Source organism: Sturnira hondurensis, unplaced genomic scaffold (genome assembly GCF_014824575.4).
Source record: "Sturnira hondurensis isolate 20B ecotype Veracruz unplaced genomic scaffold, ASM1482457v3 Scaffold0000880, whole genome shotgun sequence".
Taxonomy (NCBI): Eukaryota; Metazoa; Chordata; class Mammalia; order Chiroptera; family Phyllostomidae; genus Sturnira; species Sturnira hondurensis.
In genome coordinates, this window is record NW_028073511.1 from 4074446 (window position 1) to 4098882 (window position 24437).

Sequence of the window (24437 nt, forward strand, 5' to 3'; positions counted from 1 at the left end):
TTTATGTAGTCAGGTATTTTCCTTTACAAAGCCAGAATTTTCCAGTCCTCTCCCACTGGGGCCTTGTGAGATCAGAAAGCTGAAGTTCCGTGGTTGTCTCCAGATGTGAGCTGGTGCGCGAACACCGGCCGTCCTCACCTTGCCCACCCACAGTCGCGCTCCTTGAGGCCAGAAGCCTGCTTGGCACCAAGACGGTTTGGATCCATTGTCACCCAGACAGACAGACTCGCTTTGATTCTTTTTTTTTTGCCTTTTTTCACTTATTTTTTAAAAAATTTATTTATTTCTCTTTAGAGAGGAAGGGAAGGAGAGGAGAGAAATATCAATGTATGGTTGCCTCTCATGAGTCCCCTGCTGCGAACTGGCCTGCAACTCAGGCATGTGCCCTGACTGGGAATCGAACCGTGATCGTGTGGTTCGCAGGCCTGCGCTCAATCCACTGAGCTACACCAGCCAGGGCTTTTTCAGTTATTTTTTGGTTATTTTAATTGAATTTATTGGGGTGATATTGGTTAATAAAATTATATAGGCTTCAGTTGTTCAATTCTGTACCGCTCTGATTCTTGTTCATATTGCAGGTGCCTCTTATGGGAGAAGCTTTTGTGGGGGAAGTGAGTGGAACTATGAGTAACTGCTAATTTGGGCCCCACCTGCGGGCCCCTAGGGCAGCGGGCAGTGCTCAGGGCTCCCAGCCATCAGCAGAAACCCCGTGGAGCTTCACCAGCATGGGGCAGCAAACCCTGAACCACAGGGCCCCAAGTTAGGTGCAGCCTGTGACCAGGTGGCTCCAAGGCTCTGTCGGGCAGCGACAGGATGGTTTCGGACCTCAGCGCTGTCGAGACAACCACTGCACTCGGGTGGCAGAGGCTGGGCAAGCGGCAAGTCAGCGGGGCTCCTCGCAGTTCCGCGTGGCCTGCATGAGAGAGATGCCAGCAAAGGCCTTTCCTGGGTAGGAGGCAGTTGTGATGGGACGTAGCTCCTAAAAGTTAAAAAAAAAAAACAACCCTCCGACACAGCAGTGACAGTAAATAATGGCTAAGAGCCCAAACTCACATAGTCTTTAATATGTGCCAGGCCCTCTTCCAGACATGCCGCATTTGTTAGCTTGCGGATTTACTTTTCACAGGCCGATGCGGTAGGTGCTGTTATTAGCACTGTTTTATAGGTACAGAAATGGAGACACGGAGGGGATCAACAACTGGCCCAAGTTCCTGTACTTGGTAAGTGGGAGAGTAGAGTTTGCCTGCAGGCCGTCAGATGGACTCTGAGCTCTTGTCCCACCTCCATACACTGTGGGCGGGGCGTTAAAGTTGTGCAGTTCTTCAAACTCCCCAGAGAGCATCTCAGCCTCCTCACAGCCCCGCAGGATAGAGAGCGGTGAGCTGATTTTACACATGGAGAAGGAAGGCGTGAAGAACAGAGCGACTTGTGTGGAGCCAGGTCTGGGATGCGTTTCTTTTTGCTTTCGGTAACTGTCATTCATTTGGCATCGAAGTGAAACACTTTGAACCTTCTAGGAACAGAATTGCCCTCAGACAGGTTGCAAGTGGTTACTTTTTCTCTTTGAGGGGGCCAGACCTCTGGGGTTTGGTGACTGGGGCTTTCCTCAGGGTATTTCTGGGCACAGCTGTGACCTGGCTCTGGGTTCTCGAAGGTCGTGTGGGGGCCTGCTCTCGGCTCTCACGGTCTGAGCCCAGGCCTGGCCTTTTCCGGAAAGGCCGATTGATTTGCTCTTGCATGAGGAGCGGTGGACTGAGTTCAGTTCCCAAAGTAGCAGGTCTGCTGGGTCAGGGGTTCTGGAAAAGTTGGGTGGAAGTTGCCCTGCTGTCTTCTTGCTCCTGGCCTAATGGCTCAGACCATTTTTAAATGTCAGGAAGTATAACAGTATGGTGCATTCATCACCGTGAATAATGGATGAGCCTGGGGAAGGTACTTTTCCTGGTGAATTATTTACCAGGAGCCTCTAATTTGAGGCTCTCCATTACAAATGTTCTGAATTTGGTGTGCATAGAGCCCCCTCCCCTCTTCTGCTCCCCCAGATCTCCCACGTGCTGCTAGCTCTACCCTTTCGTTTCAGGTGTTACACGGGGTAGCCCTGTGGCCTGCAGTCAGGGGCTGTCTGAATTTCGAGCCCCTGCAGCTGCTGGAGAGGGTGGTGGAGGAGGTCAGGAGGAGGTCCTTACTTATGTGTGCGCACACACTTACTGGTGCTCTGTGTCATTGTCTTTCTTCTTTTTTAATTTTTATTTATTGGTTTTAGATAGAGATAGGAAGGGAGAGACAGAGGAGGAGTGTCGATTTGTTGTCCCACTTATTTATGCATTCATTGGTTGATTCTTGTCCCTGCCCTGACCTGGGATCAAAACCATAACCTTGATGTGTCGGGATGACGCTCTGACCAGCTGAGCTATCTGGCTGCCACTGTCGTCGTCGTCGTCTCTTCCGTGGCCCTTTCTCTGGGTCTGTCTGCGGTTCCCCGTCACTCTCCCTCTGTCTCCTGCTCTGTCTCTGCCTGTGTCTCTGCCTGTTGGTCTCCTACCTTCTCCCACTGTCCGCCAGGTCTGGGTCCCTCTCTGCCAACATCTCTCTCCTCTCTTAGTCTGTTGATCCCACTCTGTCTGTCTGTCTGTCTGTCGTTGGTATTCCTCTGTTGTGGCCTGTCTGCAGACCATTCTGTCTCCGTTGGTCATGCAGTCGGTCACTCAGTGTCTGTCTCTGTCCCTCTTCCCTCCAGCTCCCTTTGTCTCATCTTCCTATCTCCCCTGGATCTCTCTCCATCAGTGTCCACCTCCATCCCACCCTGGCTTGAACGGTCTGTAAGAAGGCTCTGTACGAAGCACCTCTCAGAACGGAGGGACAGCTAGTTCCAGACTTAAGTGAACTCGGATCTTGGTGCCTTTCAGGTCCTAAAGGTCGACAGAGTAAGCATGGAATAAACTTCAGGTCTTTGCCCCTTTTCTGGCTATTCATTGCAATATCGCATTAGCCACTCTTAGGGGCTGTTTTCCCTACAGCCCTATGTGTGCTTTGTTTTATAACATTCAATGCCCCCACCCCCCCCACCCCGCTGGGTGTACCCAGGCTTTAAGCATCTGGTGATGAGTTGCAGATTTGGGGGGCTTTTAAAAATAACTTACAAGAAATTGTTTCTATTATTCACCAGTTTGTGTTTTTTTCATCTGTTGTTATTGATTTGGAGGTTGGGATACTTGTTTTGCCCTCTTTAGCCACAGTGCTTTTTGGAAACTGGTTTTTTCGGGGTGGGGAGTAAAGGAGCAAATCATTAGTAATGCAATTAAGAGATTAAACAAAAGAATGAACTTGGTTCTGCCTTATTAGGAAGTTTATATTTGCAGCAGTAAAATGAGGTTCCCAAGGACCTAGGAGTGTCTGATGGTCGGACTAGAGTAAGCAGCGGGCCTGCCCTCCACCGCTGCCCCTCGCCCAGTGGCAGCCGGCCAGGCTCCCGTATGCCTGAGTGATGTTTGAGCCGTGACCGTGCAGCAGTGGTTGATGTCCATGGCAAGGCATCTTCCCCGCTTGCATCACCTCAACCCCAGCAGACTAGAATTCAGGAGGGCGCCCCTAACTCTAAGCCAGTAGTTCCCTAAGCCTCCTCCTTCAGTCTGGATTCTTATCTTTGTGTCGGGTTGAGGCCCGGAGCATCCCTTTGTAAGACCTCTCCCTGGAGAGGAGGGCTGGTTTCCTGAGCAGCTGCTGGTCTCACCAGTGAAGGACAGGAAGGAAGGCTAAGAGCGGGCCCTTTGAGGAGGGTGTAGTTCTGACTCCTGGGCCCTGCCTGACTTCTGGGTCCGTGGGGGGTGGCCAGGGACCCAACTTGCTCAACTGAGCAAGTTGCTCGAGGGGGTCTCCTCCAGGCTGCCAAGGGGCGAGTCTGTCTCCTGCACCTGTGTTAGCGGAGCAGGAGAAGCCAGTGTGGGGGCTCGCATGTGTGCTTCCCCGGGCTCTGCTGCTACCCAGACGGGTGGGGGCAGCAGGCAGTATGGGACTAGGTGCTGTGATAGAGGCCAGGGCAGGGTCCTGGGGACATGTGGAGAGGAGGGTGGAGGCCCAAAGACTGATTTTCAAACTGTGGACAGCTCTGTTCAGCCATGCCCTTGTTTTAAAAAGGTTCATTTGCTTCTTCCCGCAACCCACCCCAGACACAACAGTTGGTTTAACTTTTGAGAAGAGCAGCATGTAAGTGATGGCCCTAGGGAAGGGTCTTCAAAACATAGTGCTAAGTGGAGAAAAGCAGAGGGAGAGATGATACAAGACCATTTACAAAAGGCGAAAGGTACCTGCAGATTTAACAACAATCACATTTCAACAGAGCACAGACAAGGGAGAAGTTTGCACTGAAGCCGGTGAACGGTCGTGGGGGAGTGAGCGAGAGCTGCGGAAAGCAGCCCGTGTGGCATCAGCGGGAGGAGACGGACAGACAGGGCAGTGCCCGACCCTCCATCTCCTGGGATGGCGCCCACTCGAGTGCCTGCTCTGTGAGACGAGGCTGGCTGTGTTGCGGGTCTTTGGGTTGGAAACCAGGTGGTTGTGCACAGAGCTGCGAGAAGTGGTCCGAGGAGCTGGGGCAGCCCGTCCAGTAGGGCTTTTGACAGGGTGGAACCTTTCTGTGTGTGTGCTGTTTAATACAGCCACGCGTGGCTCCTGAGCCCTTGAAATGTGACTAAAGTGACCCAGGGAACGAACTCTCAATTTTGTTTCATTTCAATTAAGTAACACTTAAAGAGCCCCATGTGGCTAGTGGCTACCGTCTTGGCAGAGCGGGTCTGAGGGAGGACTTTTCTCGTTAAATACAGTCAAGGTCACTCCACCTAAAGGGCAGGGAAGCATATTCTCCCTCCCACAGGGAATGTGGGGTGAGCTGCTGTGACCACCATGGTGAGGTCTGGGCTCTGCGCTCACTGTCTTGTCAGCCTCCCAGGAATGATGCAAAGTGGGTGAAAAGAGCTCAGGAAATGGAGTCTCACAGAGGTCTCTGAGCCTGTCTTGAAAACTAGTCACCTAAGACGTAGTCCAACCAGTAGTGGACCAAGGTAGTGGTCTCCAGCCTGTCATCCAGTTTCCCCCCTCCCTCCACAGGCAGGGCCATGGGCAGCTCACTCCCAGCCTCAGCCCGCTGTGTTCATGCCATGGTCTCCCGGAGCCCTGGCCACTGCACCTGGGAGGCAGACTGCCAGGTCTGGACCCCATCATGAAAGGCACTGGGGCCTGCAGTGAATCTCTTTTTTCCATCTTCTCTGGATGACGAGGGGCTAGCCCCTTTGTCCTCTCTGGAATCCCTGAGCACACCAGCTGAGCATCCTTGAGGTCTTCCTGGGGTTGAGCTGCTGGCTCGTTTCCCAGTCTGTTGGCCCAGCTGCCCACCGCTTTCTCCGCGATGTCTGTTACTTCTGCAGGCCCCTCACTGGCATCCTCAGGAGACAGCTGACTGAGGTCTGTGTGTCCGTCTGTCTCTCCTTGGGGCGGAGAATGGATCTCTATCCCAAGGTATAGCATGTGGAGAGAAGTCCTGGTTCTTGCTGGAGTTCTATTCTAGAGCCACCCCTGCACCAGGCCTTTGGGATACCTCAGGGATCACCCTCTCAAAGGACATTTCAGTTCCCTTGAATTTCTGGAGTTTTCACTAAAATCAGTTTCAAGGCTGTCATTTTCCAGGTGAGGAAATTGAGACCCAGAGAGGAAAATTAAGTTGGCCAAGATTGGATAAAGGACACAGACCAAGATTTCAGGTCAGATGGACTCTTAAGTGACTTTATTCCCCCAAGCAGGCTTGCAGGGTATTTCCCATGTGTCCCAGGCATTCTGAAAGACACGGCCATACATACCCTGCTGGGCACGGAGGTCTGTTCTCCCCTCAGGCTTACAGTCTAGCTTGGGGGGTACAGCTCCGGCTCACAGTGCAGGTGGGAACACTCCGGATGTCACAGGCAGTGAGCTTTCAGTGCAAGTGTGTGGCCAGGGCAGAGGCAGGATCTCTTAGGGCAGTGGGATGCAAGCCGAGCCACAGAGATGGAAGCAGTTTGTCAGAAGTGATGCTGGGTCCCTGTCTGCAGCCCCCAGCTGCCTCCAACCCTCACACCTGCCATTTATAGCCTCACTCTTAATCCTTTCCGGCCCTGTTGTTAGTTGCATGGGCTCGAGGGACCGGCTCTGAAGCTTGGGGGCTGGGAAGGGACTCTGGGGAGTGAGCCCTTTGTTTCTGTAACTGCCTCTGAGGGTCATTGCAGTGAACCCAATGTTAATAAGTCTTGGTGACGGTCCAGTTTCATCCTCTTATTTCTCCAAATTTACAGATACTAAAACTGCCTGGCTGGCAGGGGGCAGGGGTTGCTGGTGATTGCCAGGGTTACTCCATTTGTTAGGGATTGTGTGGAGACCAGAACCCAGGTGTCCTTGCCCTCATGCCCCTTCTGCATGATCACACAGCCTCGCTCTGGCTGGGTTTTTTGTTCATTGCTGCTTCCTTGGAGACATCACTGCCATTAGAGGGATCCCAAGGGGGAGAGATGTCCAGGTGTGGCCCTCTCAGCCCAGCAGAGGACAGGCTAACTCTAGTTAGGGACAGGGAGTGTGGCTGCTGGCTGGGCAGGCGACTCACGTGTCCTTCTGGGTTTGGATGCCACGTGATGCTGGACACACGGCCGAGCTCTTGCTGTTAGAGGTTGATCTCCCCTCCAGGGCCTCCCAGGGGTGAGCATTTCATGTAAGGTAGAAGAGCTGGCCCACTAGCTTGTTTCTCCCCTAATCCCTGGTGACTCTGTTCTGTTCCTCTAATCCAGATGTGGGCCCCTCCAGATACTTACTTTTAAATCCCAGGACAGGAAAACTCAGCTGGGCCCCTGGCTCTGTGCCCTCCTGCATTGCTCGGAGCCAGGGCTGTGGGGCTCCTGTCCGCAGACCTGGGGCCCTTTGTAGACTCCGGGAAGACCGAAGGGGGACAGAACTTTGTGCCCTGCCCCTGGATCTCGGGGTCAACTGTGCTTGACTCTCAGCAGCCCTCCAGACCCTGATGCTCTGGGCGTATTATCAGTTAGGGTATAGGCAGTACATGGATGGTGTGCTGGCGGTGATGGAGAAGGATGTTCCAAGTGCCAAACCCACCAGTCCCACTCAGCAGTTTGTGTTTCTGCCGACTTGGGTGAATTGGGGGATGACTAGGCTTGTCCACCCAAGTAACTTGTTCCTGCTGCGGTTGAGATTTGTTTCTCCAAACACTTCCAAATGTCTGTGGACCATGGGCCTTTGGAGTGGCTCCAGAGCAGCTGAAAGTGGGCCAGTTATAAGTCCCTGAAGGCCAAGGGTGTGGTACGGTACATTGGTCTCTTAGGGAGGAGGAGTGGGACAGGGACCTTGGTGCTTCTGGGGCCTCTCACTTGGTGCCCCTGGAGCAGCAGTCCCCAACCTTTTTGGTACCAGGGACCAGTTTTGTGGAAGACAGTTTTTCCATAAACTGGGGTGGCGGGGTGGCTTGGGTGGAGGGACAGGAGGCAGAGCTTCGGGGCTCAGGCAGTAATTTGAGCTACGGCTCAGCTTCCCTCCACTCACCTCCTGCTCTGCAGCCGATTGATTCCTCACAGGCCATGGACCTTATGGGCGGGGACCTCTGCCCTAGAGTTCCCACGTGGGGGGGGTTTGTAAGGAGGGCTGTCCACTCATGTGGGTGAGGGCCCCGGGGCCACTCTCTTTACCGGAGCGTTTGCGCCTCCTTGGTTGAGGACCGCCTCTTCTGGCCTGTGCCCTGATGCCGTTGCCCAGACAGACGGGGCACAGGAATTTGGCCAGCCTCTCCCTCAGGGGTCTGTGTGGCCCAACAGGAGCCACCGAGGCCTGGGCTCTCGCATGTCAGGATGTCCGCTCAGGGCCCTGGGTCTTGGAGCCTGGGCTGAGCCTTAGGTGTGGAGAGGTCAGCCACTTTTCTGGGGCTGGTTGGTCTTGTGCATGGGAGAGGTCACACAGAACCTCCAAAATGCTCTTTCCAGGCCAGCCAGGGTCATCCTGACATCTCAATCTGCTCCTAAGGCATCTGCTGCCAGCGTGGAATTTCTCTCATTAGAGGGAGAGGGTGGACAGTCATCTGGCCCAGTCGGGCAGTCCCTGGGGCCTGCGCCGTGCCTGGGGTTGTTTTTCCTGGACTGGGAAGACTGGCTGCCGAGTCGCGGGGAGTGGAGTGGCCCAGATGGATACTTGGACTGAGGCAGCTGAAATTACTTCAGAGCAGAAAAACTTCCTGCTGCTCTCTGCTGTCTATAAATTCATGTTTACACGTATGTGTGTGCACACATGCACATGTGTCCGCACATGGGTGGACTGGGCCTGGAGCCCAGAGAGCAACAAGGAGGGCAGGCAGCAGCCAGATGCGTGCTGGGGGCGGGGAGCGGGACTTGGGCTGCTGCCCATGCAGCCCTTTCTCCGGGGGCTGGGGCCTGGGATCAGGCGGAGGGAGCGTCTGTGGAGAGATGGCTGTTGGGGAGCTGAGGAAGCAGCCAGGAGAATGCCCTTATTGGGTATCTGTTGCTCCAGCTTTGTTGGGGTTGGCGTCACGTGTGGGCAGGTGGCGCTGCCTGTCACCGCTGCCTGTCACCGCAGAGGGGCTTCTTGTGGGGCGGCCTCCTGCCCTCCGTGTGCTCTGTGCTGTGCTGTGAGCTTTGACTGCATGAGCTCACTTAGCCTTACACAGCCTGGGTGGTAGCGGTGGGGTCCCCATTTTGTGGCAAGGGGACGGGGAGGCCGGGCTAAGCTGGCATTGGTAGGGAGTGGCCGGGCTGCTGGGCAGCCCTGAAGCTGCCACACTGAGCAGGCACCTCCAGGAGCACAGTCGGCTGTGTGTTCTGTGAGTGCTGTGAGTAGAAGGCGTGACACATGGACGGTGCAGCCGGACTGTGAAAGGGGCAGCTGTGGGGAGCCCATGACAGTGTCCTACCAGAGACCACGGTCCGGGGGGCATCCTCAAGTCAGAGGCCATACAGGGACAGGAACGTGTTGGTAACTGTGCCACCTTGAGGCAGGTACCACCTCAACCCCACAAAGCTTTCCTCCTCCTCTGTCATTGTTGTCCTTCGTTTTTTGGTGGCTGTGTCAGCCGAAGCTCCGGGAGGGTCTCTACCCTGGCAGTCCTGCTTTTCTGCAGTTTTTGCTCTGGGTTCCTTGGTCTGCCTCAACATCTCCTTCCTGTTTCCCCCAGCAGAACAACCGGCCTCTCTGCAAGCTGTGCAGGGGGCCAGACTGGGCCGCCTCGAGCTGTCTTCTCAGCAGTGGGGATGCCATGGCCCCAGGCCCGCCGCCTGCATGGGGGGCCTCGTGGCCCAGCTGTGGGCTCAGAGCAGGCCCTGGGACCTTGGAGAAGGCCTGGTGGCTGCACTCCCTGCCTTTTGTAACATCTAAAGTCTGCCCCAGCCAAGCACTAACCAGGACCTGCTGTGGGCTGACGTCAGGGCAGAGGGCCCCGCGGGGCCGCCTTTGATGTTTCCCAGGCCCTATCAATGTGGGGGTGCAGGGGGCTCTGAGTGGCAGTCTGGGAATGCAGCGTCACTCACCACAGCCCAGGGCAGCCCCAGCCCCAGCCCCAGGAGGGGATGCTGGAGGCCATGCTGGGTCCCTTTTGAGTCATCCATTTCTTCTCCCAGCTCAGGTTTCTGTGGCCACTGGTCTGTGGTTCCTGTAACCCCGTGGGCCCATTCCCACCATCCCACCCATCAGACTTCACTGCTGTGGCGGCTCCGTCTGGTCCAGGGCCTGGGAGTGGCCCTGGGCCTTGCAAGGCAGGAGCTTTCTAATGTTCTTAAAATGTGAGTCTTCGAGCAAAAAGAGCGGTCATGGTTATAGTAACAGTAGCTGCTGTTTACCTGGGCAGCCCCATGTGAGGCACTTCTGTGCAAGGTGGACACACCCAGTGCGGTAGGGTGAGGGTTGGAGCCGGGCCTGCGGGAGTCCAAATGGTAACTAACGCTCCTCATTTCCTCTGCTCCCCTGTGTGAGTGGGACTCCTGGCTCTGCACTGTGTCTGGTGCGGAAGCAGGGGCAGGGGCAATGTCTGTCCTTCCAGGCAGGTAATCTCTCTGGCCTTTGACAGGCCTCCTGGAGTGCTGGGTCTAGGGTCCCATTTGGGGGAGTCACATTTGAAGAGACCCCCTGGGGCCTCGGTTCAAGGCTGCTATGTGTGTCATGAGAGATGTCGGGGAAGGGTTCCAGATGCCTCTGGTCCCACACTCCCTTAGAGGTCACCTCGGGTCAGCCAGTAGTCAGCCGAGCGCCTTTGTGTGCCAGGCATTGTCCGAGAGAGACGGCTGCTGTACCTGGCTGCGAGGGCTGGGATCAGATGCTTCCAGGGTTGGTTTTGTGTTCCTGGGCGGGGCTGGGAAAAGCGTGGGGCTCTGGTTGTGGTTCTGGCTCTGCCACAAATTATCTGTTTAATCGAGAGCAAATGCCTTCATCTCTCGACCTCAGTTTACCTGTGTGCACTACAAAGGGATTGTACCATGTTGCCCAGAGGGGCAGGGCCACTATGATGAGGTGTTTGGAAGTGAGTGGGGGTGTTAGAGTGTCAGGGCAACTACGGGTGCTTAGCAGTGCCTAGGGGGCTAATTTTCAACTTTCACAGTGGGTGAGGTGGCCCAGCATGGTGGAGAATTGTCCCCTCAAGAGAGCCCACAGTACCCCCGAGAGTGGCGGGGTGCTCTGAGCTGTTTCCAGCTCCATGTATCCTGTGGGCTGGCCCCTCTACCACCACCAGTGGCAGCCCCTCATCTGGACCCAGGCCTGTGGGATTCTGAGATTGGCTTCCAGTGTTTGGGGAGGGAATGGGCAAGACCTGTTAGCCTCTTTTTTTGGGTCCTTGTCCGGCCCGGTCTGGCTAGAGACAGAGCCTGCTGTTTCCTGTAGCAGACCCAGGTAGTCCGTTTCTTCTTCCGGGAGGGGGAGTGGCATGTCCTCTTCTGTGATGTCACCCACCCCTGGCTGGTCTTCTAGGAGGCTGGTCTTCCAGGCCCAGCAGCTTTGGGCCTCTGCAGGGTACTCACGTGGGCCAGGAACAAAGCCCAGTGTGTTGTTTCTGCTCCTGTAACCATGCCACCTGCCCAGCCCTGCCCTCCGCCTCCTCGACCCATCTGCTACTCAGCGCAGGCTTCTCACTCTTCCCTTTGTTCTCCCTGGCTGTGGTTCCACCTTTGGTTGCAGGGTTCCCCTTCTCTGGGGGCCCCCCAGTTGAACTGCAGCCATGCAGGAGGGGGAATAGATTCTGGTGGAAACCTGCAGCCACTTGGCTCACCTCTCCACTTAGCACAGAAAAGCCAGCCTGGGCCACGTGTGGGTTTGTAGGGGTGGGGAGTGGGAATGTGGGGTTGGCCCCGGCTGTCTTTGGGAATAGCTCTGGTGCTAGAGAATGTACTGGCTTCCCCAGTAATGGGGTGGGTTCTCCCAGAGAAGCCCCTGGGATCACTGGGCTGCAGAGTTTGTATTGTCGGGCTTCAGATTACCTTCCCCGACCTGTGGGCCCCCTGTGGGTGTGCGAGTGCCAGTAATTCTTGAAAGATGGTCTTCGGATTATGATTTAGTTTTAACTTTGCTCGACATCCTGGATTCCTAAGATGGTGGGGAGGGTTGCCTGCTAAAGTCCCCCGCTTTCCAGCCCAGCACCAAGACCTCCTGTGATCTGGTCCTGCCGGTTTGAGGCCCACTTCCCCTAGGCAGTCTTCTGTGTGCAACCAGCAGCCCCCCACCCCAACCTTTGGGCTTCCTGTTCCATGCTCACACCATTCATTTGTCAAGAATTTTGCCATACCCTATATCATTGTTCTGTGTTCCTGTTCAGGCCGGTGCCTGTGGAGCCCAGCATCGTGTAAAAGTTCATTGATACTTGGCATTGGCATTTTCGGGAGCCTTCTCACTTGCACTTACTGGGCGTCTTCTGTGTACACGGCCCCTTTTCTCTGTGAACAGGGCGATCAGTAACCTGTTACCACAGCAGCTCCCCTTGACTCTGTCTGTCCCATGTCCCCATCTGCAGGTGCCCAGGCATCTATCGTCTTCATCAAGGAGCCGTCCTCCCAGGATGCTCTGCAGGGGCGTCGGGCGCTGCTCCGCTGTGAGGTCGAGGCATCGGGCTCCGTGCACGTGTACTGGCTGCTGGATGGGGCCCCTGTCCAGGACACCGAGCGGCGTTTTGCTCAAGGCAGCAGCCTGAGCTTCGCGGCTGTGGACCGGCTGCAGGACTCAGGAGCCTTCCAGTGTGTGGCTCGGGATAAGGCTACTGGAGAGGAGGCCCGCAGTGCCAACGCCTCCTTCAACATCAAATGTGAGAGCTGGGGCTCTGCATGTCCCCCCCCACCCCGCCACCAGACCCTCAATTCCTGAGCCCTGCGTGACCCTCCTTTCTCTCAGCTTCTTCCGTTTCCAGTTGAATGGGGCGTGCAGGATGCAGTGTGGTTGGTTGCTCCTTCTGCTGTGTGGATAAGAGGAAATTAAAAGGTTTTTTTTTCTCTTCACATTTTTTCACCTTCAAGGCTTGGACCATTTATCTGCTGGATGCTTTTGCAAATGGCAACAGCAATGGGGCAACGTGGCCAAGAGTCGGGCTTGACCTGCCAGGGACCGAGCAGGCACTCAGTCTCCGGTGGTCCAGCCGTAGCCCTGGCCTTAGCCTCACAGGGCTTCCCTGCCCTGTCTTTTGGCTCAGAGCCTCTAGGTTCCATGTTTCCTGCTTGTCCTTCCCCTCTGCCCTCCCATGCGTGCTCTGCTCTGCTCTGCTCCTCACTGTGCAACCATGGCTTCTGCTACAGGGCTCGAGACTGGTCCTGTGGTCCTGAAGCATCCAGCCTCGGAAGCCGAGATCCAGCCACAGGCACAGGTCACTCTGCGATGTCACATTGATGGGCACCCTCGGTAAGGAGCCGACTTAGAGGATGGGGATGGAGAGGGTTATTCTAGACAGATAGCGGCGTTTCCCCAAACCCTGGACTCTATTCAGATGCATTCTACTTCATTCTGTAACAGCCCTGCCCTGGGGCTCCTCCACACTAGCCCTGGTGACCTGGAGGGCACGTTGTGCAGCTGAGGAGTGATCCTGGATTCTGGGAGCTGGGAGATCTAGAATCTCAGCCTGATTCTGCCCCTGAATTGCTGTGTGTGGTTGTGCAAGCCACCCCCTCCCCAGGCCTCTATGTTTCCCCATTTGTAAACTGAGGGCTCTAGCCCTGACCCTTTGCTGATTCTGTACCCCATCCACTGGCCACCTGAGTGCCCCTGCCTCCCTGTTGCTGACCCCCTCACTCCACAGGCCAACCTATCAGTGGTTCCGAGATGGGAGCCCCCTCTCTGAGGGTCAGAGCAACCACATGGTCAGCAGCAAGGAGCGGAACCTCACCCTCCGGCCAGCCAGCCCTGAGCATAGTGGCATCTACTCCTGCTGTGCCCACAATGCTTTTGGCCAGACCTGTAGCAGTCAGAACTTTACCTTGAGCATTGCCGGTGAGCTTGGCGTGGGAATGGAAATGGTAGGGCAGGGGTGGGAGGGTCCTCCTCACTCTGTCTGTTCACATGCCTGTGCTTCTGCCTTCCAAGATGAGAGCTTTGCCAGGGTGGTGCTGGCGCCCCAGGATCTGATAGTGGCGAGAAACGAGGAGGCAATGTTTCACTGTCAGTTCTCAGCCCATCCACCCCCGAGCCTGCAGTGGGTCTTTGAAGATGAGACTCCCATCACTAACCGCAGCCGGTAAGGCATCTGGCAGGGCCCTTCAAGAATGGTGGCGCAGGTCAACTATTGCACAGTTCGCTGCTCTGAAAGGGAAGGCCAGTCATATCACAGACATCATGGACCCGTGTATGTATTGCTTCAGATTTCCAGCAGATGGCAGTACAGTGTCTTGTTGTTACTAAATGAGTCCAGCAAAGGGAAGTCTTTAGGACGGACATCATTTTCTAGTTTCTCCAAAGGCATTGTATGAGCTAGCAGTGGCTCTGCTTCTTTCCCTCATTACCTCCTGCCCATGTGTATTTTTGAACATGGAGGAGTAGGACCCAGGGATGGAGGGACACAGGGACCTGGGTGATCACAGGCTGGATAGGATGACAAAGACACCTTATGTATGCACATACACCCAGCACACACATGCATGTGTTTTGGAGAAAGTGAGCACTTCTGGAAGGTGCCAGCACCTCTGTAGGGACTTCTGTCCTCGCCCAGGCCCTGTGAAAGCAGAAAGCACCTGTGTGGTGCCAGGTGTGGCCATGGTCCTTGAGGCTGTGGCTCCCCGGGCCTCAGCCCTGAGGATATCATCGGTGTTTCGTCCGGCATGGCCGAGGGACTTCTGACCCCCGGAGCTGGGTGCCTTACCAGCAGCCTTATCTTGACCCCGCAGGGAGGCGGCCCCTCCGTCTCTACAGCCATACACTGTTGACTCCTTGCTGTCTCATTCAAGCACTGTGGCTCCCCTTGCCCCTCCAAGGGGAGGCACACCTGCGCGTGCACATGAATGAGTGAACACCTGAACACGCACACTAACGTGGCGTGTCAGCTTCCTCCTCTCTGCCTTGTTCCTGGCCGATACCTTCCTATGTTTCCGACCTTGGTGAGGTGGGGTCCCATCACGTCCCTTCCACATGAGGCCTGAGGGCCACTTCTTTCAATGAGCACTCTGTCCCCCCCACTGCAGCCCCTTCCACTTCCGCAGAGCCACCGTGTTTGCCAACGGATCTCTGCTGCTGACCCAGGTCCGGCCGCGCAATGCTGGCGTCTACCGTTGCATAGGCCAGGGCCAGAGGGGCCCCCCCGTCGTCCTGGAGGCCACGCTTCACCTGGCAGGTGGGTTCCGGGGCCTGGGGTATTGAGGTGGGGGCTGCCTTCAGCATCGTTGGCGTGTAGAGATTTAGGTTCTTATTTCTACTCGAGCAGCTTGGAACAGAGGGAGGACGAGGATCCTGGGGTAGAAAGAGGAGATGCTGAGGGTTAGAAGGGGGGGAGTTTGTGCAGAAAAGGGGCAAAGCCTATGATGGAAGAATGGGACCCACAGTAATTGGCTATCTCCCTCCCGCTCATGTCCCCACAGAGATTGACGACATGCTGCCATTTGAGCCCCGGGTATTCACAGTTGGCAGTGAGGAGCATGTGACCTGCCCGCGCCCTCAGGGCCTGCCGGAGCCCAGCATGTGGTGGGAGCGTGCCGGAGTCCGGCTACCCACCCACGGCAGAGTCTACCAAAAGGGCCACGAGCTGGTGTTCGCCAGTACTGCCGAGAGTGATGCTGGTGTCTACACCTGCCACGCGGCCAACCTGGCTGGTCAGCGGCGGCAGGATGTCAACGTCACCGTGGCCAGTAAGCACCCTGGCCCTGGAGGTGGAGGGGAGCCCCAGGTCTCAGGCTGTGGGTGTGATGGACGGAGGCTTCCTTGGTGCCCACTCCAGGGCCTTCTCGGCTCTGCTCCCTGTGGGCTGGAAATCCTTCAGCTGTTGGGAGGTGATGCTGGAGCCAGGCATGGAGGTTAGGTGACAGCTCACAGAAAAATGGTCCGCTGGCTTCAGAGGACGGCAGCGGGATGGAGCCTAGAGACCCAGGTCCCACTCCGTCCGGCGCACGGAGCAGCCGTGCGTAGCGAATTGCCCATCTTTCTGGGGCCCCGCTTCCTCACGAAATGGGGCCAGTAACTCGTCTGCCCCACAGGGCGGTCTGGAAGATGAGTGAATTTGATTTTTTAAGAAGAAATTTTTTGGAAATGTGGTGTTGAATGAACTTTTTTGATAATTATTTTATTTATTGTTGTACTTTCTAAATTCCTACAGTGAACACACTATTGGCGAACTAAGGATGGGGGAAAGCATTAAATGTTTCAGTGAAGAGACTGACAGTGCATATGATAACGACCTATGTACCCTTGCTATAGGCATAGCGATTTATTTATTTGCTTTTTTCTTTACGCTGTGCCTCTTCCAAAACTTTATGATAGTACAAAAAGACACACAAGACAGACTCTTAAACACACACACATACACGTGCACACCTCCTTCCTCCACTTATCTGGACATCTTTTTAAGTGTGTAAATTCCAAAAACTCAAAAAGATTTTGAATGTGCAGAGGCTTTGTGAATTTGAAGTTGTGATAAAACCAGTCCCAACAGAGATGCTGGAGCCTCGGGGACCTGCTCCGCCAGGCTCAGGAGCCCGGCCCCGGGGAAGCCGCTGCTCACAGGTCCCGTGTGCAGCACGCGGCGCGCTCTCCTTCCCAGTGACCTGCAGACACGTGCGTGCGGCTATGGGCAGCCTCTCTCCAGTCTGGGTCTGTGGATCACTTTTCCTTTGGGGGCACTTTTAAACATGCCGAGTCCGGGCCACCACTCCAGATTTCCTGACCCAGGCTGTCGGGGGTGGGGTCCAGGGCCAGGCGGAGAGTATGGGACAAGTGCTCCAGGTGATGCGTACGCATGTGCAAGGAGCAGAGGCTGGCTTGCATCAGTCGTTTGAGAGGCTCTGCCTGAGCTGTGCCTTGTGCCTGGCCCTGCGTCCCAAGAAAGAGGCCGTGAAGCTGGAGAGCGCACGAGGCACGCAGGATGAGGTGTGGAGGGGTGGGTGCCAGAGCTGGGAGGAGGGAGAGCTCTGTGACTGCATTCCATCAACAGATTTATGGAGTGCATTCATTGTGCTAGGCACCGTTCCCAGTCCCAGGAATGCAGCAACGGACAGAGCAGACGAAGCCCCTCTCCTTGTGGGGCTCCTAGTCTAGTAGGGTCGACAAAGCAAACAAGGAGAACAGTTAAATGAACTCATAATTTTAGGTGGCAGTTGAGCCATGAAGAAAAATAAAATAGGGTAGGGTAAGTGGCAGAGAGAGACATGAGGGCCAGGGGTAGTTTAGGGAAAACTCCAGAGGGTGGCATTTGAGCTGATCCTTAAATTAAGGAGGGAGCCATGTGGATAGGCCCTGAGACATGGCTCATGTGTTGTGGGGACAGCAGTAGCTTGTGTGGCTTGAGCTGAGAAAGTGGTGGTGAGTGGCTGAGGTTGAGAGATGGAGACTAGATCACTGGGGGCCATAAGGGTACAGGCGTGTATTCCATGCCTCTCAGTTCTGTTGCTGCGTAACAAATGGACTCCCTGGTAAGTGGCTTCAAACAATAGTTTTACTTGGATGCTGTGGGCGGGGTTCCACTGGAAGCCCGCCCCGTGGGCTGTTGGCTGGGCTCATGAGCACTTGCAGTCAGCTGATAGGGCAGCTGGTGGCCGGCCCCTCCCGAAGGCCTTGCTCATGGGTCTGGCAGTTGGCATCATGCAGGGCATCTTGGTTCTCTTCCTTGCAGCCGATCCAGCAGGCTAGCGCAGGCTTCCTCGCGGGGAGGCTGGGTTCAGAAGCTGCAAGGCTTCTCAAGCATTGGCTTAGAATTGCAAAGCGTCATTTCCACTGTTGGACAAGGCAAACCACCCAGGTTCCAGGCAGCAGGGAAGCAGACTGCATGGAAGTGGCAACATCACGTTACAAAGAAACCAAAGGGATGGGGAAGCTGTTTACAAGCATCTTTGCAAACAGTCTCTCGCAAAAAGGAAGAGGACAGGAAGTCCTTGCAGAGTTTTGAGTTGGACAGTGATGTTTTCAAAAGATCACTCTGGCTGTTTTGTGAAGACAAGAGTACTAGGGGCAAGAGTCAAACAAGGAGACCAGTTAGGAGATGACTGTATTAGTCTAGGGGAGGGGTTGGAGGTTCTGGAACAGAAGTGGTCGAGGTGAGAGGTGGTCAGATTTAGGATCTGTTTTGGAGCTAAGTGGATAGGGTTTGTATAGAGTAAGTGGGAGGGGGTTGGGAACATGGAGAGAAGTCAAGGCTAGGTTTTTTGACTTCTGTAAATGCTGGATAGTGGCTCTATTACTGAGCTGGGAGAACTGGGATGAGCAAGTTTGGGGGGAAATGAGGTGTTCTGGCTTGCATATCTGAAGTTTGAGATATCTGTCAGGTGGCCAGTTGAAGATGCTAATAGGCAGCTGGCTCTGCAAGTCTGAAGCTCGTGGGGGAGGTCAGGAGTCACGGTACTCGCTGGAGAATCATCCACTCGTGTGGAACTGAGGGCCGGGGACCGGATGAGATCATTCAGGGAGTGAGTACACAGAACACAGGTCCGAGGTTGTGATGTAATAGAAAGAACAGGGTTCTGGAGTCAGACAGACAAGTTTGTTTCCGTCTCTGTCATGTTTTAGCAAATCACCGATACCGCCCTGGACCTCTGTCTTAGTTGTAAAATGGGTGTAGAAATACATACCTTGGGCATTTGTTGTGACTGTTAACAAAGGCAAGTTCAAAAGGTGTAGCATGTTGGCCGTCACTGAGGGTGATTGCGACAGTCACCACTGGGACGGACAGGCTCTGAGCTCAGGACCTGATGGGAAACAGAATTTCCTGGGACTGGATCCTTTGGTTTTGCAGACATGGTAATCAGCCTTTACTGTCTCCTCCCTGTCCTCCAGCTGTGCCCACGTGGTTGAAGAAGCCTGAGGACAGCCAGCTAGAGGAGGGCAAGCCAGGCTACTTGCACTGCCTGACTCAGGCCACGCCGAAACCCACAGTCACCTGGTACAGAAACCAGATGCTCATCTCGGAGGTGAGAGTGAGCATTGTTGCTGGGGGGCGGGGGGCCTCCACGCCTGCTCTTCCCCTCTGTGCTCCCCTCTGTAGTGCTCTTTTCTGATGCCATCCCCAGGGTAGCATTGGTGGGGGTTCAGGCCAAGGCCTCTTCTGCGTTTCAGGACTCTCGGTTTGAGGTTTCCAAGAATGGGACCTTGCGCATTAACAGCGTGGAGGTGTATGATGGGACTTGGTACCGCTGTGTGAGCAGCACCCCGGCTGGCAGCATTGAGGCCCAAGCCCGTGTACAAGTGCTGGGTGAGCTGGTGTGCCTTGCTTGGTGGACAGGGCAGTAAAGGGAAGGATCCAGGATCTTCAGGCCTGCCCTGGCCTGCCTAGCTGTCTCTATCTCTCCTCTTCCACCCACCTGTCCTCCCTGTCTTGAAACAGAAAAACTCAAGTTCACACCACCACCCCGGCCACAGCAGTGCATGGAGTTTGACAAGGAGGCCACAGTGCCCTGCTCAGCCACAGGCCGAGAGAAGCCCACTATTAAGTGGGTACGAGCAGGTCAGTACCATGTGAGCGTGGGGAGGGGAGCAGGCAGGACTGCCCACTGGTCGGGCGCGGCCGTGTCTCAGAACCAGCCGAGAGCCCAGGACCGTGCCAGGGACTGCGGGACTGTAGACGAAAAACGCAGGGCAGACTTACAGTCTGCTTAGGGAGAAAGGCGGGCACAAATGAGATTGGACTGTGGTGTGGACAGCACATGGGACGGCACAGGACGAGTGACTGGACTGGGCCTGACAGTGCTGTCGTGCCTCCCTCGTCCCTTTTCGAAGGAGCCATCCCTTCCGACACGCACGTAACTTGGGCTCCTTCAGAAAATTTCCAGAGAAAAAAATGCATAATCCCACCATCCATTACCTCTGGATGTGTGTCCTTTTCTTTTTCTATGCGTAACTTTTTGTTTTTACAAAGCGATTTTATTGTGCATATTCACGTATTAAGCTTGCATGAGTAAGATGTGCTTACTATAAAAATAGAAGATGCAGATATGTAATTTTATATTTTTTACCTAGCATTATCAGCATTACTCCATGTTTTTATACATAAATATTGGCTTTGATGATTGTGATAGTATTCCAGTGATTGAATTCACTATAGTTTACTTAAATATTCCCTAAGTGATAGAGATTTGGGTAGCTAATCATCTCCCTCCCTCTTTCCCTCTCTCTTTCTGTCTGTCTTTCTCTTTCTGTCTTTTTATTACTGCAATAAACATCTTTAAGCCAAAGTCTTTTCTGGACTTGGCTTTATTTCCTTTGGGAAAGATTCCCAGAAATGAAATAATTATGTATAAGAGTATGCACATTTTTATAACCCTTGATGCAGATTGCCAAATTGTTTTTTAAAGGGCTGGGCCATTTTTACATTCTTCTGAACAGGGAGTTCAAGCTGAGGCTGTAGGTTTTGAGGAGGAAGAGGGCTCTCTGCTCGGCCCTCTGGGGGGCTTTCTGTGGGCTGTGCAGCTCACCGTGGATCCGAAGCCTGGGACTGTGGCAAAGAGCAGGAGTGGATTCTAGGGGTGAGAAGTGATAGGCAGCAAGGTGAGAAGAGGGCAGATTCGATTCCCAATCAGAAATGCAGTGTGGCAGAAGTGGAACGTTATGCAGGGTGGTGAGGTGAGACCGAACAATTAGTGAAGGAGTAAGTAAGGGGGAGTTTCCATTTCCTGGCTCAGGGCTTTGGCTCTTGTCAGCGGGTGGTCAGGAGTTTAGACATGTTTCTGCAGAGACATGAGTGACTGAGGGCATTGCCAGCCAGCTGCCGAAGTAAATCTGGTCAGTCCCATAATTTCCCTTTGTCTCCCTTGCAGATGGGAGCAGCCTCCCAGAGTGGGTGACAGACAACGCTGGGACCTTGCACTTCTCCAGGGTTACCCGCGATGATGCTGGCAACTACACCTGCATTGCCTCCAATGGGTTGCAGGGCCAGATCCGTGCCCACGTCCAGCTCACTGTGGCAGGTGCGACTGTTGCAGGGTCCTGGGGCCGGGACTGGCAGGCCCCTGTCAGCCCCATCATCACTCACTCCTCCCTGCCCCTCACTGGGCTCTTCCCATCCAGTTTTCATCACCTTCAAGGTAGAGCCAGAGCGCACAACCGTGTACCAGGGCCACACAGCTCTGCTGCGCTGCGAGGCCCACGGGGACCCCAAGCCACTCATTCAGTGGAAGGGCAAAGACCGCATCCTGGACCCCACCAAGCTGGGACCTAGGTAGGGCCATCTTCTTCCCACATCAACCCCACCTCTTCTGCACCCTGGTCTCCCAGGAGCTGGCGAGGTGGGCAGTGCTGTGGCTTCTCTCCCGGCAGGATGCACATCTTCCAGAATGGCTCCCTGGTGATCCATGACGTGGCCCCTGAGGACTCGGGGCGCTATACCTGCATTGCGGGCAACAGCTGCAACATCAAGCACACAGAGGCTCCCCTCTACGTCGTGGGTATGGGCTGGGGATAGGAAGCAGTGGGGCCAGACTTCTTTCTCACCTTTGTACTCATCGGCCCCATGTACACAGAAGGCACTTAAACCATCTTTGTGGTGGGCGTGGGAGTCAGCTGTGTCCCCTCTGCTGTGCTGTGACAGTCTCAGCTTCATTGCTTAGAGCTGGGTGTCGTTTACTTAACATCCCGCAGCTGGGGCATGTGGGCACGTGTGTGCGCGCGCGTGTGTGTGTTGTGGGGGGGTGCACTTGTCCTGTAACGGTTTCTCTCCGGTCTCCTGCAGCAGCTCCACGTCTCCCTGGGTGGGTGGGGAGAGGATCAGGTCAGGATGCAGCAAGACAAAGTTCCTTTGCTCTGGCGGCCCACAGAGGACAAGGTGTCAGATGAAAGGCCCCGACTAGGCTCAGGGACTTAGGGTTTGGGCCCAGCTCCTCCTGCTGCCAACCAGCTGTGTGCCCTCAGAGGCAGGTGCCATTTCCTCTCCAGGGCTGGTTTCTGCATCTGTAACGTGGGAGTGGTTTAAACGAGGTCAGATTTTTTTGGTGAGCAGCAAACTTGTTTTTCTAGAGAAAGTATGCTTAACTAGATAGCATTGAAGTGACAGGCCCCTCGGTTGGGGCCACAGGGTGTGTGTGGGCGCTGAGGGGTCCTGCATTGTGTCCCCTTCAGTGTCTCTCCCTTAGTTCCCCTACCTTTCCGTGGGGCCCCAGGCTGTTGAAAGCCCCTAGACCAGAAGAGCCCTTACGCACATGTTCGTTGAGGAGCCTGCTCTGTGCAGGGCCTGACTCACATTATCGAGTCACTTAAGAAGCTTGGTAGCAAACTGGGGGTTTATGGTGCCTCCCGACAGTATGGTTTTCACGCACGTCCCCAGACTGGTGTTTAGGTGCACAGTCAGCCAGGGAATTACTGGCCTCAACTCCTTCAGCGCTCCGTGTGACCTTGGTGGGGCCTGAGGGCCTGGTGCTTGTTAAAGCCAGTGACAGTGGTGACCCTACTCAGGTCTCTGTAGCTTGACCAGGACCTCAAGTACCTGGGAGGTTGCCATATTTGTGGGGTATGGAGGGGCTGGTGGAGAAGTAGGGCTGGGTTTGCTCCGGCACCCCCTACTCAGACCCCTCTGTGTGTCTCTCAGACAAGCCCGTGCTGGAGGAGTCAGAAGGCCCTGGCAGCCCTCCCCCGTACAAGATGATCCAGACCATCGGACTGTCCGTGGGCGCTGCCGTGGCCTACATCATTGCCGTCCTGGGTCTCATGTTCTATTGCAAGAAGCGCTGCAAGGCCAAGCGGCTTCAGAAGCAGCCGGAGGGCGAGGAGCCAGAGATGGAGTGCCTCAATGGTGAGGGGGACCCTTGGAGGGAAGTGCTGCCATATGCAGGTGCTGAGCGCCCTCTTGCGGCCATGGTGGACAGAGCTGCAGCACTGGAGGAAGCTGGTGGCTGCCCGGCTGAGGTTTGCTGCTGTGGTCAAGGCAGAGCTTCCCCACCTCCACTGGAAGCTTGAAGTTGGCCAGTTTCCAGGGCTTTGGCTTCTGAGTAACCTGGCTNCAAGCGGCTTCAGAAGCAGCCGGAGGGCGAGGAGCCAGAGATGGAGTGCCTCAATGGTGAGGGGGACCCTTGGAGGGAAGTGCTGCCATACGCAGGTGCTGAGCGCCCTCTTGCGGCCATGGTGGACAGAGCTGCAGCGCTGGAGGAAGCTGGTGGCTGCCCGGCTGAGGTTTGCTGCTGTGGTCAAGGCAGAGCTTCCCCACCTCCACTGGAAGCTTGAAGTTGGCCAGTTTCCAGGGCTTTGGCTTCTGAGTAACCTGGCTTAAGACTTCTTCACTGGAGCCTCTTGTGCCAGCTTCCCATATTTCCCTGCCTTCCGTCTGTGGCACTAAGCCATAGTATTGTGTGGCTAATCACAGTATAAGCCACGATGTATCATATGTAGTCATGTTTTTGCTACACACTTTGTCCCCTGTTAGTCTTTGAAATCCCCCAAGGACCATCTGGGAGCTCCCTCCTCCCACCCTTCTTCTCCTCCACTGGGAGCTCCCTGGGGTCATTTCTGAGTCTCTCCTGTAGCTGAGGTGTTAAGGGCAGGGCCTGGATCTCCCCTGTTGTGACTTCCCTTTTGTGCCTGCCTAGGGCTTTGTATATATAAGGCCCTATGGAAGGAAAAACGCTTATGTGTTCTGGGGTCCAGGAACCAGTGATTCAAATGAGACTTGCAGTCTGTTCCATTTCAGAGGTTGTAATCAGCTGTGTCAGTAGTTCATCAGTTGGGTTGGCCCTATTTTGTGGAACACTGGGATTGGACCCATTTGGGAGAAGTTGGGGATTGGGAGAGAAAGCTGAGGTCTCCATGGTAACCTGAGTGACAGGTCTCATCTTGACATTCCCTGGTACCCCTGCTTCCCAGGTGGGCCTTTGCAGAATGGGCAGCCCTCAGCAGAAATCCAAGAGGAAGTGGCCTTGACCAGCTTGGGCTCTGGCCCTGCAGCCACCAACAAACGCCACAGTACGAGTGATAAGATGCACTTCCCGAGGGCCAGTCTGCAGCCCATCACCACACTGGGTATGTTGCCTTGGCCGCAACTCCTCTGCTTAACTGTGTAGGCCGCCCATCCTGGCTCGAGGCTAGGTCACGGCTGGTGGCTCTGAAGTGCCTGAAACCTAGAACCTTAGAGATGGGGAGCACAGGGGAGACCTAGTCCAGGGTGTCCCCATTGCTTGTCATTCATGCTCCACCTCCACCACTTTTGTCATTCCTGTGTGTGTGTGTGTTTTTAAAAAGATTTTACTTATTTATGTATTTATTTTTAGAGAGAGGGGAAGGGAGGGAGAAAGACAGGGAGAGAAACATCAATGTGAGAGACAAACATCAATAAATTGCTTCTTGTATGCTCTCCAACCAGGGACTGAACCCACAGCCCAGGCATGTGCCTTGACTGGGAATTGAACTGGCGACCTTTCACTTTGCAGAATGGTGCCCAACCAACTGAGCCACACCGGTCAGGGGTCCTGTGTGTTATTGACTTGATTTTTTTCTTTAGATTGGTTCCTTGTTTTTCAAAACCTAACTAAAGTTAGCTTTTCCTAGGAAAAAAGTGTGAGAAATTAGGGAATTGTGCCAGTTACATTTTTTCTGAGCATTCATTAAACATATAACTGTTAAGACATGTTTATTATGAGCCACTAAAATTCTTGTACAAACCATCCTTTGGAAAACCCTGAATATTAACCCCACCCCTTTATTTTACTGTTGGGGACTTGAAGTCCAGAGTGGGAAGGCAAGGGGTTTGCTCAGGGTCTCATAGCTGAAGTTGGCCACTGCCCAGTCCAGGCGGGTGGGGAGTAGCGAAGACTCCCCGCTGTGTGGCCGAGAAAGGC

The 24437-nt window shown here is 54.8% G+C and overlaps 1 protein-coding gene across 2 annotated transcripts in view; it reads left to right on the top strand.

Moving 5' to 3' along the window:
* PTK7 (protein tyrosine kinase 7 (inactive)) overlaps nucleotides 1–24437 on the top strand; it is a 64729-nt gene that overhangs the window by 25203 nt on the left and 15089 nt on the right. Inside the window, exons 2-15 of one of the 2 annotated variants that reach the window (XM_037053282.1) lie at nucleotides 12023–12310; nucleotides 12795–12897; nucleotides 13292–13482; nucleotides 13576–13726; nucleotides 14667–14815; nucleotides 15060–15326; nucleotides 18460–18593; nucleotides 18739–18874; nucleotides 19007–19126; nucleotides 20436–20585; nucleotides 20686–20836; nucleotides 20935–21062; nucleotides 22199–22402; nucleotides 23467–23622. In XM_037053282.1, coding sequence (XP_036909177.1) covers nucleotides 12023–12310; nucleotides 12795–12897; nucleotides 13292–13482; nucleotides 13576–13726; nucleotides 14667–14815; nucleotides 15060–15326; nucleotides 18460–18593; nucleotides 18739–18874; nucleotides 19007–19126; nucleotides 20436–20585; nucleotides 20686–20836; nucleotides 20935–21062; nucleotides 22199–22402; nucleotides 23467–23622 — 2328 coding nt within the window. The remainder of the gene's footprint in view (nucleotides 1–12022; nucleotides 12311–12794; nucleotides 12898–13291; nucleotides 13483–13575; nucleotides 13727–14666; nucleotides 14816–15059; nucleotides 15327–18459; nucleotides 18594–18738; nucleotides 18875–19006; nucleotides 19127–20435; nucleotides 20586–20685; nucleotides 20837–20934; nucleotides 21063–22198; nucleotides 22403–23466; nucleotides 23623–24437) is intronic. The other variant, XM_037053290.1, reaches the window with a different exon arrangement.